The sequence below is a fragment of the Natator depressus genome, chromosome 25 (assembly GCF_965152275.1).
Source record: "Natator depressus isolate rNatDep1 chromosome 25, rNatDep2.hap1, whole genome shotgun sequence".
Taxonomy (NCBI): domain Eukaryota; kingdom Metazoa; phylum Chordata; order Testudines; family Cheloniidae; genus Natator; species Natator depressus.
Genome location: NC_134258.1, coordinates 14,728,594 through 14,742,328, shown reverse-complemented (window position 1 = coordinate 14,742,328; position 13,735 = coordinate 14,728,594). Strand labels below are relative to the sequence as shown.

Sequence of the window (13,735 nt, the reverse complement as noted above, 5' to 3'; positions counted from 1 at the left end):
TTGGTAAATGAGCAGCAGTACTGAGGCCTGTCTCCCCTCCTCTTCACTCTAGTGACAGGAGAATCTCCTCCCAGCTTATCAAAGGAACTGACCAGCTCTTTGGCAGGTGTCGGAGATGTCAGCTTTGATTCGGATTCCCAATTCCCTCTGGATGAACTCAAAATTGACCCTTTAACCCTGGATGGACTGCACATGCTTAATGACCCAGATATGGTCCTCACCGATCCTGCCACAGAGGACACTTTCAGGATGGACCGGCTGTAGACTGAGGACACCATGAGCCTGGGAATAAAATTAGTTCCTGGAGCCCATCTGAACTGAAGAGTCCAATGGGTCAGTCATGTCCGATTAAAGAGTTACCGAGAGCAGTAGCTCTGTCATGTACACCATGTACAATGAGTAAAGCTTGTTGTTCTAAGCTTGCAGTGCTGCAGACCCCCATTCCCCGTTGCGCCATAGTTTATCCCTTATCTACTCATTGCCATTAAATGAGTAAGGAGTTTGCATCAGCCTTCTCCCCTCCAAACCCCCACCAGCGAAGTCCCAGTGTAAGGTTGTCAATTTATCCTTTGCACTAGAAGGTGGTGTTTCTGGGTAGGTGATGAAGGTTCAGAGTCAAGGGTAAAGAGATTCTCTTTGTAAAATACCACATCATTAACATTTGATCATTGGCTGTTTCTGTAACTGATCAACAGCCATCTCCTTGTGAGACTGAGAGGGGAAACTCTCAGACTACTGACCTCTCACTAACTCTAAAGCAAAATGCCTGTATGGCCACCCTCTGGGAAAGGGGGGAGGCTGTTAATTTTGACTCTCCCAGACTATTTTGTGACAGTTGCTTTGTAGAGTACAATGCTTCTCCCTTGATTGATATGCCATATTTGTTTTCAGGTTTGTTTCCTTGACTGTTGTCCAGCACCCACTGCCTGTTCGTATGCCCTGAGCAAACTCGTGTACTTGGCAAAGCAGGAAAGCGGCCTGGCAGCCCAGTGGGCTCTCGGTAGCCGGTTATCCAAAAAAGCAACTGTAAACACTATTTCTGGAGCCTTTTTCTTGTTTTAAATTTCTGAGCACACAAAAAAGTACTATAATTCATTACCTGGTGAGTGTGAAGGAGTGAGTGGAGCATTTTGAAGCCACTAAAAGTATATTGGTGGCTAAGTTGCAGAGAATTTTATTTTTAAATTCTGCTTCTTGTGTGAAATTCATATAGGCAACAGGAAGGGCCGTTGTGTAGCAATACCCAGCCCAAGTCATGGTGGCTATTTTTATGATTTTTTTTATTCTTGTTCGTTGCCTATTGAATATTCTGTTACTGTTATTTATGCATTTTTTTTTATTTAAGTATTTGGATATTAGAAAAGTAGCTAAACTACATAAGGCCAATTGAAGCACTCTGCATAATACTTATACAGTACATCCTTTTGTGATTTTTTTATTCCAGAAATATTATATATAATATTTTTAACTAACTGGAATTTGAAGCCAGATGCTGACCAGAAGTAAGCAAACCCAGGGCAAGTCTGTCAAGTGTTTGCTGTTTTATATATTCACATTAGGGTAACAGGAACATACATATTCTTTGACAGGGTTACGGGCCTACTGGATGGGGGAAGAAGATATAGATGTGATGGATCTTGATTTCACTAAGGTTTCTTGACAGATTCCCACATGATATTCTCATAAGCAAATTAGTGAAATGTGGCCTAGGTTAAGTTACTAAAAGATGGGTGCACAACTGGTTGAAAAACCATACTCAAAGTGTAGTTATCAATAGTCCACTGTCAAACTGGGAGGGTGTATCCAGTGGGGTCCGGAGGTAGTCAGTCCTGGGTCTGGTACTATTCAATATTTCATTAATGGGTTGGATAATGGAGTGGTAAGTATGCTTATAAAATTTGTGGGTGACACCAAGTTTGGAGGGGTTACAAGCACTTTGAGGGACAGGATTAGAATTCAAAATGACCTTGACAAATTAGAGAATTGGTCTGAAATCAACAAGATTAAATTCAGTAAAGACAAATGCAAAGTATTACACTTAGAAAGGAAAAATCAATTGCACAACTACAAAATGGGGAATCACTGGCTAGGCGGTAGCACTGCTGAAAAGGATCTGGGGATTATAGTGGATTACAAATTGAATGAGTTAACAGTGTGATGCAGGTGTGAGGGGGAGAAAAGCTAATATCCTGGGGTTTATTAACTGGAGTGTCATATATAAGACATGGGAGGTAATTGTCATGCTTTACTTGGCACTGGTGAGGCCTCAGCTGAGTACTGTGTCCAGTTCTGGGTGCCGCACTTTAGGAAGGATGGTACTAAATTGGAGAGTCCAAAGGAGAACAGAAATGACAAGGTTTAGAAAATCTGACCTATGGGGAAAGGGTAAAAACACTGGGCATGTTCATTCTTGAGAAAAGATGACTCGGGATCTGATAGTCTTCACATGTTGAGGGCGGCTATAAAGAGGAAGGTGATCAGTTGTTCTCCATGTCCTCTGCAGGTAGGACAAGAAATAATGGGCTTAATCTTCAGCAAGGGAGATTTAGGTTAGATACTAGGAAAAACTTTCTAGCTATGAGGGTAGTTAAGCTCTGGAACAGGCTTCCAAGGGGGGTTGTGGAATCCCCATCATTGGAGATTTTTAAGAACAGGTTGGACAAACACCTGTCAGGGATGTTCTAGGTTTACTTGGTCCTGTCTCAGCGCAGGGGGCTGGACTTGATGACTTCTCACGGTCTCCTCCAGTTCTACATTTCTATGAGTCTGGAATATTTCTTCTGTAACCCTGGAAAAAATCACTTGCTAATAGTGAAATGTACTGTGTCCTAGCATGCCGAGGCTCTTACATTCATAGTAGACTACTTCTGTTAGTCACAGCGAATATTCTCTGGTACAGCATAGCGGAATGGTGAATGATTTAAAAAAACAGACCACCCATAGATTCTAAAATGATGATTTCACTTAAATGTAATGGCTGAAATTGACATAGAATAATGAGTCCTAGATTCCTGACACTAGGTCACTCTTTTACAAATCTGAGAAATAGGATTTGCTGTTCACCAAGAGGCCAGTGCACTTGCGGTACTTGTCGGAGAAGTATAGCTGTTAAAATGTTGTGCTCATTGCACTGTAGTCCTCCCAGTAAGAGAACCCACATACATGACCCTTCTCAGCAGAAGTTAAAATTTACATTATTTGACTTGTACTAACAAAAAATATTTGATTACAAATAGTATATTGAATGTGTTAATGAAGGAATTACTACAAAAAGAGAGACTATTTCCCTGCAGCAGGGGCTGAACATCCAAATATATTTTTGATAAATACAATTTCAAATAAAAAAGCCTTCTTAACTTATATTTAAAGACATCATTTGTTTGTTTGTTTTTCCCCTTTCAGGAATGGTGTTTATTCTCCACCCTCTCCAAATCTTGTTCTCCTATTGACTGAGTTTGCATTGCCCTGTTTTGCATTGGTCAAAAAATGCATGAGTTAGGGTTTGTTTTTTTTTCCCGTTATGAAATTTTTTATCGAAAAACATCCCCCAACCCAATCACCCCACTCCCCAAAAACCTTTCCCTTCCCTTTTTTTGAGCAAGGAATGTAAATGTCCATGGCAAAAGTGGGCTACTTCTAATGAGTTATAGCTAGGTTTCTGTGTGCTTCCAGAAATCCGTGAGGTGCTGTCCTGAGATGCACAGAGACACTGCTAAGCAGAATTACTGCTGGGATCTTATATAATGGGGATGCGTGTTTGCTCACATATTTGTGCCATTAGTTGACCATTTGCACTAAAAGTGATGTGGGATTTTTATTTTTTCTGTCTCATAGCTTTTGTGTAAACTTCTTGCTAAAGGATGGTTTTCTTTGGTTCCTCTCCATGTAATTGCAAGGCTATCCTGCATCTCCATTTATAATGTTCATCAACATTTAAGCCTGATGTTACGTGTTACTCACAAAGTCTGCTTATGTCAGATTGCTAATGCTTTGTCAATTAAAAAAAAAAAGGTAGCTTTAAACAGGAGGTTACCCTAAAAGAATGTGAGTAATTTGGGCACAGATGATATGAAGTTCTTTACTTCAAAACAGCCAAAGGTACAGTGTGAATGGAGTACACTTTGTGCAGTTACTTAATCTCCTTGACAGTACTGTTAGTTCATTGATTGGATCTCTGTCTATATCAACCTCTTGTTCAGATGTCTCTTATGCATGTAAATCCTTGTCTGTGATGATCTATTTTTTTAAAACCAGAGTCACTTAAGAGTGAAGCATCCAGTTAGGAATTCACAGACTCCTGACCGGATAGTTTTACAGGGAGATATCGCTAAATGCTACCTTCTATTTTTTTTTAAACTACACGTGTATATAGGAGAGCTTGTTTTAGACTTGTAAGTAGACATTTTAAATGGCCTTAATTTAAAAAAAAAATATAAACCCATCTAGATGCAATTGTCAAAAACAAAATGTGTGTGTGTGTGGGGGGGGGGGGCAATTAGGGACCATCTAGTTAGGAGAAATATCTTTACTTTGTGTTTCTTTTCTGGAAGGGGTAAGAGGAGAGGAAGAAGAGATCATGGGAAAAGGAGATGATGAATGTGTATGAAAGAATGTGCTTCATCTCTTTAGCTCCAGTAGGGGGCAGGCTAGCTGCTTTCATTTTTAACCCTTTGAGAATCAGAGCGGTTATTTTAGTACAGTGTCAGTAACATTTCAATAGTTTCTGCACTTTGCTCCCTGACAGAGTGGCCTGTTGACAGCAGCATGTGTGCTCTATTCTAGTAGAAGAATATTTTCCCTTTCCCTTTAAATCTAATTTTTTAACAGTTGTGTATGAGTTTACATTATTTTAAACAATAAATGTTTAAAGTTTTTGAGTTCAAACACAGGGTGGATCCCCAATGCTTTCAGAACGTAAGTAGATTTCTATTTCATTTTTAAGTTAAGTAGTACCGTTTGCATTTTCTACTCTGCTTATGAGGGTGGAAGATGTGGAAAAGCATTGGCCATTAGAATAAAGGAACTGATGATGCTTGCAGAGATACTTGTGGGAGGAGGGGAAGAAAGGACATTGCTTGGGGAAAAATAAGATGAAAAAAATGAAGTATTAAATTAGATGTAATTGTTTTTTAAACAGTCTCATGTCTCAAAGGGTTAATGTCCAAACATATACCTGCTGATTGATTTCTGTAGAGCTGCGTTTTTATAAGAATTTCCCAAGACAGACTGTTGCATTTGCCAATACTTTGGGGAAGTAATAGGAGTAAACTCTCAATGTATAAAGTACTGTGATTTAAAAAGAAAAGTAGATTTCTGCTTTTTATTGCAGCTTAAGTGGTGGGCGGGATGGGAGAAGCTCTTTTGCATTGTATATAGTACTGACTTTGCATTCTCTTTAAAAATGGATCTGCACAGGCCGAGTTATGATAGTTCTGTATGCTGCATGCATGGTTGACCGCAGGCAGCATCAAACGTTTGTCTCACTACTGCTTCTGCATGTTAGTGAACACTTTGCCAGCATTCTTTAACCGTGCAAAAACCCTTTCCTGTACAGAGAGAACCTTTGCTTTTAAAAAAAAAAAAAAAAAAAAAGGTGGAAAGAAAGATTTTGACTTTTAATTATGGCAGAAACTATTGATAATTTATGGACTGTTTTTTGTTTCCCTTTAAAACAAAAAATTGTGCCCGAGAATACTGGTGCAAACCCTCTTAACAAAGGTGGTTGCTTAAAACTCCCCGCTAGGAGACTTGAGCCACACACAGTTGGTAATAACTGGTACAGGGTTCTTTTTGATTAAATTCCACTTCAGAGTAAGCTATGAATTGTTGTTTCTTAAAAACTCTATTTCTGTAGGAGTGCTATTTAAGACTTGCCCTTCCCTTATTAGGATATTACTCAATTTGGAAACCACCTCAGTGTATAATATGGAAGAGGAAATCCCCCTCATCGTACAGTTGGTTAAAATGTACTCTGTGCTTTAAGGATGAAAGCATTTATTACTTGGACAAACGGACCCCCTGTCACTGTGATGGCAATGTGAAAGAGCAATTAGCATTTATTATATGTATATGTTCTCTTTTTAAAAAAGGAAAAACTTTGTAGTGCTCCTGTTGTTTGTATTTTTAGTTGCTTACTATTTATACTGTGCAGTGTAGGCATGGATTGCATGTCAGTTTTCTATGCGGGCACCATGATGACATTACGATAACTGTGTATTATAAATCATTTTTACCTTTTTAAACAGAATCATTGTGTGGAATTTCTATACTGCAAAACAAAACACTACATTAAGTACTATATTCATTTGTGTTATTTATTTTTTTTTGTGGGCGGGAGGGGGTGGTTTTAACTGTGGTGTATATTGCCTTATATGTGGGCGTGACCGACTTTATCAAAATAAAGGCATAAAGGGGTAAATATGCTTACTGTTTTATTCAGTAATACAATGTAGGGCTGCCACAGAGGTAGCTGCAGAAAAGTATATTGTACAAGCATAGAAAGGGAAGCAGATATATAGTATATAAATCTTTATAGGACAGGAAATCCAGCTTTTGTGTTATAGACTACAAATAGCAAGCAGGCTTAAAGTCCCATGAGCAATTAAAAGTTTTTATATGGTGATTATTATGCCAATCATTTTGTACTGAGTATTATCAAAGCCCATTCCAACCTGTTCCAGCACACATAATGTACATTCTATAGTCTGAGGAAGCTCAATCCAGTAAAAGTTTTGGTTTGGACACGCCCTGAGAAATCTATTCTCCTGCACGCTGTTGATTGCAGAAACTTGACAGACGGTACAGTTACCTGCCTTTGCCAGAGGTTGTTGCGTGTTTTCTGAGTTTGGAGTCTCAAGGATACACTGGAGCTGTACATTGTGCTGTGGGTTGCTGAAGGCTGCAGACAAGTCAGGCAATAAGAATTATCAAAGAACGTAAAAGTTGTATTTTAAAAGAAGAGAGCGAGAGAACTCCTGTTTGAGGCTGTAATTCAGTTTGCATGTGGTCTATAGTCACAGATTACAGAGCAACATATTAACTAGGGGCTTGTGTATTTAAAAACTGCACCAGAAAATTGTCCCTAATACAAGACTTCCGATAATAGTGTTCTTCCTAGTTTGACCTCTCCCTGTACACCCCCCACACCTTTCAGTCTGCGTTCACGTCTTCCTATAATGCGAAAATATAAGGAGGCATGTTTAAAGCCACAGAATTTCTCTGTTCTGTCCTCAGCTTTCAAATGCACCTAGAATCTGTTGGACTCCATTGTGTTTCTTTTCCCCTTGAAGTAGTACTGCAGGAACATACAAAGCTTTGGGGAGAGTATTCATGAGCAAACAAGTAGAGTAGAACCACGGCTAGGGGGGCCCGCACGGTTGTGGTATAATCTGTGATAATGGCTGTCATGTTTCCAAATTTCTTTGCCACAGAGTAGTGAGTTTTTCTTCTAATTTTGTGTCCATCTAATTTTCAATACCAAAAAATTAGTTCACTTGCATTTATTGATGCTTTCTAGATGCAAGTGAAGTGAAGAGCCTGCCTACTCGACGCCTGTGTTCTCCTAGACGGGCTGGGTAATACCCGCTCAGAGGCATGTGTCGCAGGTCCTACAGCCTGACATGTTCAGTGCAATAAAATCAAGGATTGAACAGTTGGTCTGTTTGTTGTGCAAGGCTGAATGTGAATCTGTAAGGAGACTTCACAGAGCTGGAATAGTTGTGCTGCTCTGATAGAACCTCGCTGAGTTGTGAGCACTGGCCACGAGACACGAATTCCTAACAGCTGCGTGCTGTAGGTGCCTTGACTCCAGCTAGCGTGGGATAATTGTGGTTTGTATGTGGCTTTAGTCTTATGTTGGATCGGGAAAGGAATGTGCCATTGAATTAGCGCTCTGACCACCGCTACACAGTATCTGCAGCAGTTTTCACGAGCCTTCCCTCCAAGAAAGGCACCTAGTAGACACTACAGGAAAGGCGGTAGGTATACTGAGCTTGGCGGAGATGAATTACAAGTAACAACTCTCCTGATTTTCTCAAGCTATGACAGCCAAATATTATTGCTAACTACTTATGGGGGATATTTTTAAAGGCACAAAAGGGCACTAGTCACCCAGCTGCCATTGAAAGTCAGTGGGAATTGAGTGTCCCGTTTGCATTTGTAAAACTCCCCTTAGATGCATAGTGACACAATAATTGGGGGCTAGTAATTAAAACCAGAGCGGTTTTTAATGTAAAGTGTAATAGCAAAGTTTCATAATATAAATCCCTTAACTAGAGAGCAGTCCTATACATGCCATTTACTTCTTATGTTCCAGCTTCTGCTGAAGGGAATGCTGGCCATCTCCTCAATACTAGCTTCATTACACTGTTGCTCTTTCGGAGTGTACATCACGTAAATGAGGGAGAGAGACGTGCATAGATAGATTTGATTTAATTTTAGCTTGACTCTTTTTTTCTGGAACGCTGGATTGTATATTAAATAGCTACAGGAGAATGGGACAAATTATGTATGTTGAATTTCTGACTTGTAGTTTCCACCTGCCGGAGAATCAGCCAGATGATGTAATCTTAGGGTTTACTGGTATCTCTGAAGATCCTGTTTTCTGTTAAATGCATTTTAATCTGGTACATGGCCAAGCATTAATGCAGCATCATGATTCAGCAGAGGAAACATCTGTGGTGAGATCTTCTCTGTAAAAACAAAAACACAAAACGTTAACGTCTCTTAGCCAGTCTCCAGCGATCTGCTGGGAAGCCACGTGTCCTGTTAAGTAGTACCCAGGTTAGCAGTGTCAGCGGTGTAGAGCTGGCAATAATTGCCTTGTTTGGGGGTGTTTCACATTTGTTGTCAGAGTCCCAATCCAATTCTCAGTCATTATCTTAATGGCTTTTGTGTGTTCGGCTGCAGTTGACTGTGGAGCATCTGCACTGACATATGTCCAGGTAGGGCCAGGGCACTTGCTGAACAGATCTGCTATGTCACTCAGGAGTGAAGCGCTTCGATGATAGGTATCTAAGAGAGAAAAGACTTCAAAATATAACAACCCCTCTCACGCAACAATGGGATTGGGGGAAATTAATATTTCTGTTGATGCTGCAATTTCAGTGTCTGGTTTATCCAATTACACAGCTGCATATTGGTAATTTTATGAAAGCTCTTGGCAATTGAAAGGTTTGCATCCTTCCTTTTGGAAGGAAAGTTGAGTGCTGGAGAACACAGCAAAACACTGAAGCTGTTTTACTGTGAACAGATCTGGCTTGCCCTGACTAATGAGAACTTGCTGTAGCTAATGTGATAGTGGCAAAACTTTTAATAATTAGAACAAGAACCAAACACCTCATGAAACACCTCTTCTGGAGCTAGCAACAACTATCAGGAAGCTGTGACTATAGTGTCTGCATTTTTCCCCAAACAGTGTCCTCCCTGCAGGTTTTTCATTATAGTCCTGTATTCAACAGCTGCCCAGGCATCGTGCATGTTGCAAGCAGTAGTAAATTCCTGGAGACCTCAAATGAATTTTCCACACCCTGGTGGCAGGGTGGAAGCGAAGAGGACAGTGTTAACTATTTTACTTCTTAATTTGCTTTCCTGCACTCACTATAACTTACAAATTTTTACTTTTTAAATTTGTTGAGGGTGCTGAATATTTCTTTGTAGATAAAATATACAGTGAGGGGTGTGAATGAGTGGAAGACAGCTCTATGACCTGGCTTCAGGACAAAAACTAATCACAAACCAGATTATATGGCCAAAACATGGTACATGCAGGAGCTGTGCATGGGACCGTGCCAAGGGTAGAGGTAGTCATAGCTTCTCAAAACACTCCCTTCAAACATTAGGAAGCTAGAGTCCAGTAATCGCAGGAAGCCCCGTTCTATGCCTGGGAAGAGAATGAGTTTGCATTTTATAAGTCACTAATTCTGCAGGTTTTGTTTTAAATGAGCATTGGACTTGGAACGTGTGCAATGCTTGGAAATCTAAACTAAATCCAGCTGACTCAGAAAGCTAATTATCTGTTTCAAATGATTTAGCTCTCAACTAACAATTTTAGATTCATCTGTGCAGAAAGGAGCATTTTTCTGAGCGGGGGTGCTGGGATTCCTCCCTCTCCATGAAGTAGATGTCTCCTACACTACCTGATTGTAAGTCAGGAGTGGGCTGCAGAGCCTGGCACATTAGCATAAATCCTCTGGAAGAACGGAGAGTGCTCGTTACTGAGTTAAAGAAGGCCTCCCACTCACACATCCACCTTGCAGGCTTGTCAGGCTGGGAAGTTGCTTCATACCTATAAAATCTGGCATGCAAACTTTGTGGCCAGGGGTGTTGGAAGCTGTCATGGTTCTAGCGGTCCAGCTCCTGTTCAGTAGAGTATCAGTAAATGACGTGAATTTGTTTAAAAATTCTGTTTGGAATACAGAATCTCTCCATTCTGCTGTGTCAGCACTCTTAGAAGTGAACAGTTCTCAGCACGGAATCTGTGCTGTATGTGTAACGCATCTGCAGTACCCAGAAGTGGGAGTACAGAACAGCTCCCAACGCCATGTGGGGGATAGGATGCTTGGGTCTGAGCTGTGAACCTTACTGCTGTGTTCAGAGTTTCTTCCTATAGTGTGTGTTGCAAGCCAGCATAGTCTAAGGCTTTTGTACAACTGTGTGGATGTGTGTTTGTTTAAAATGAGGTTAGATATGAAGAATTAAACAATTCTTTGAAGCGTGACAGTGGTTTTCCTATGCTGATGTGTAGAGCTCAGTTCAACTAGGTTGAATGAGGTGCTTGCTCCATGTTACTGTATTTCTCTTTGTTTGCATTTTTGTTTAATATTAGGATCAAGTCTGGCATCTTTTGTAGTATTTTCCTTAAGGTTTGTGTGGTAGATGAGTCAGAATGAGATTGGAACCGTCAGTGTTAGAATCAGTATGAGCAAGTTGGATGTTTAACATGCTAGAGAGTGAGTGACAAAGGCTGACTCACGATATTTTTATGTTTGGCTGTTAAATATGTTTTCACAGTTCCTGATATCTGTTTAAAAAAGGTCAAGTGACTCAAAAATCCTAGTGATCTCTCCCTCCCCCCTCCCTTTTTTTTGGAGGGCAGAGCATAAGTTAAATTGGGTTTAGGGCTTGCAAAAATTAAGTTGCAACCAATATTAACCTAAGCTCTCCCCTGCTGCTCCCATCCCCTTGAAAGTTTACATTCTTTAACTAAAGACAAAAGTCTGAGCCTCATCTTCGTGCACTTAATCAGTCAAGAATGATATTCTGTTTCTCAGGGCTCCTAAAATCAGATGTGACAACAAAACCAGCTGGTGATTATACTGAAGAAAATGCAGATCTTAAAATCACAGAAAAGAGCAATGGTAAAGGCCTCTTGGGTTTTTCCGCCCTAAACTCTTTGGGGCAGCCGATGTCTCATTTTGTGCCTTTTAAGGTGCTGTCTGTTATCAACCCTTAAGAGTGAGTCCCCTTTGCTGGTGCAGGACTCTTCCCTACCTTATGGTCATCAGTAGCATTTTAAATGTCTCAAGAGCTTTTACCTCTTCCATTTGGAGATTAACTTGAAGTCGAGAAAAAGGAGAGCACTGATTTGGGTCATCTTGCTTTGAGACTGCCATGTCAGTTGAATCAAATGCAAATTGCTTGACTATGAGCCTTTTAAAAACTCACTCATGTGAATGTTTAATGTTAAAAAACATTCCCCAACATTATATATTCGAAAAAGCACACCTACTGAATTCTGTCAAAGGACACTCATTTCTGCAAGCCCTAATTATAGAGTAAACTTGAAACAAAGCCTTTGTTTTTTTCATAATTGCTGTTAGGATTTTTCAATATCAACATTTAAAGCTACAGAAAAAGATGTTTATGGGGAGGGAAGATGGTGGTATGAAAGGGAAGTCTCCATCCTACCCATTGGTAGAGTGTCATTTTTTGCCATGTGTAAGTTTGCTAATGTACATTTAAAAAAGATTAGCCCCGAGATGTGTGCCGAGTCGTGTGACCGTTTTCTCTTTCCTAAACTTGTGGCGCAAGTTGTTGCCTGAAAAGCTTAAATTGTCGCAATTGAGAGTAAGTGACAGAGAAGTAGGTTTCCTCAGATGGCAGGAGTTTTATATATGTAATGAATCTTAGCTAAATCTGTGGAAGTAGGGTAAGGCTCATTGGCCAGTTCGAAGGCAGTCTGATTTATCTTGGATCACCCTGGAAAGCAAAGTATCAAGCAATTTACTGAAAGGCTGTTGTACCTTCTGCTGGTTCTCATTAGAAACGTGTCTGCTTTCAGATGCTCCCTCTTACTCTGTCTTCTGAACTGTTGTATTTATACAGTAAATGAAGTGTAAGGTTCGTTTGTACATGTCCTATGGACTATTCAATCCAATCTTTTTATATTATGGCTTAGAAAAAAAACAATGGAGGGTGTTTCTATTTATAAATCTAGCGTAGGGACTCATTCCTGCCACTGTAATAATGGTGGGTCAGTATTTACATGAGACATTTTAGGGGTGTTAGCTTGAACACAGAAATTAACTCTGGTTTGAAATTTACCATACATGCGGAAAATTATTGATTAAAATCAGTTCTGGGTGTTCGGTAGTGAAGAAAAAGAAAACGAGTAGTTAGTAGTTGTCTTTATGCTTTACATAATGCCACAAGAGTTTGTTTGAGAGGGAAAGGTAGTTATCCAGCCTAATTGTTGGCCTAATTGTTGGAATCTGGAAGAAAATTAAACATAAGGAAGATAAGCAGGTAGAAAAATCTTCCTTTACTTGCAGAGTAGAAGATACATATAAGTATTGTATATATAAAATATATAGTATTTATGGGACAAAGTATTGATGGAAATAGGACTCATTTAAACAAATCTTTGTCTTTACTTACTAGATCCTAAATATTTATGGCATGAGCATTTATAAGCCTAGATGATACATGGTATATGTGTATAAATATATATATTATACACATCCAGATACGGTTTGGTCAGCATTATAAAGCATAGCAATTACAAATATTGTATTTCAATCCGTTCTAAGTAACAGGTCAGTAGATATCAGGGTTTTGTTTTCTTTTGGAGGGAATTGGAAGTTGCTGTTTTTGGTTTTTATCTGAGCGGGGTCCCCATCTTTGATTGGATTCCTTTAAAAGAACTGCAGATCAAATGCAATAGGAAAGTACTTATGAAGGGAAGGTTTGATTTCAATAAAGTTAAATCCAGCTGCTTCTGGCAGCTTCTCTCACAGACTGGCAGCTAAAAACAACTTCATGTAGTTCAGAGTTTGGGGGGAAAAGTGTTGGATTTATGTATTTTCAGAGACAGTATAATATACTGTTCTTTACAAGCTAAACTTTTCTATCAAAATAACTTGTGGATTATTTCACTGATATATGCAAATCCTATATTCAGCTACAGCTTTGGTGACCCAGGAACTCTGGAGAAATTGTCCCTGCGACATAGAAGTTTAATTTATTGTGCTTTTCTATAGGTAAAGTGGAAAACTGAAGTTGGCTTTAAGTGTTTGCAATCTGAGAAATGATGTGAAAAAGCAGCTCAACTAAATGTAGATTCTTTTTGATCCTTTTTGTGTGAAGGCTTTTGTCTTTGTATCTTTGCATTATTTGTAAATGAAATGTAATAAAGTTCAAATGGTTTTTCGTCTCTGGCTGCTCAGCTTTTCTTCCTTAATAGTTTTCTTACTGAAGCTTTTTAATGTTCAAGTGGTTTAAAAAAAACAGGAATATT

General features: G+C 39.5%; 1 protein-coding gene across 4 annotated transcripts in view; it reads left to right on the top strand.

The window, feature by feature from the left end:
- The window catches only part of CRTC1 (CREB regulated transcription coactivator 1), an 83,046-nt gene extending 69,497 nt beyond the window's left edge, over window positions 1–13,549 (top strand). For 3 of the 4 annotated variants that reach the window (XM_074939613.1, XM_074939612.1, XM_074939611.1), the window contains one exon: window positions 53–13,549. In XM_074939613.1, coding sequence (XP_074795714.1) covers window positions 53–264 — 212 coding nt within the window. In that variant the 3' untranslated portion in view covers window positions 265–13,549. The remainder of the gene's footprint in view (window positions 1–52) is intronic. The other variant, XR_012636298.1, reaches the window with a different exon arrangement.
- Window positions 13,550–13,735: the final 186 nt, after the last annotated feature.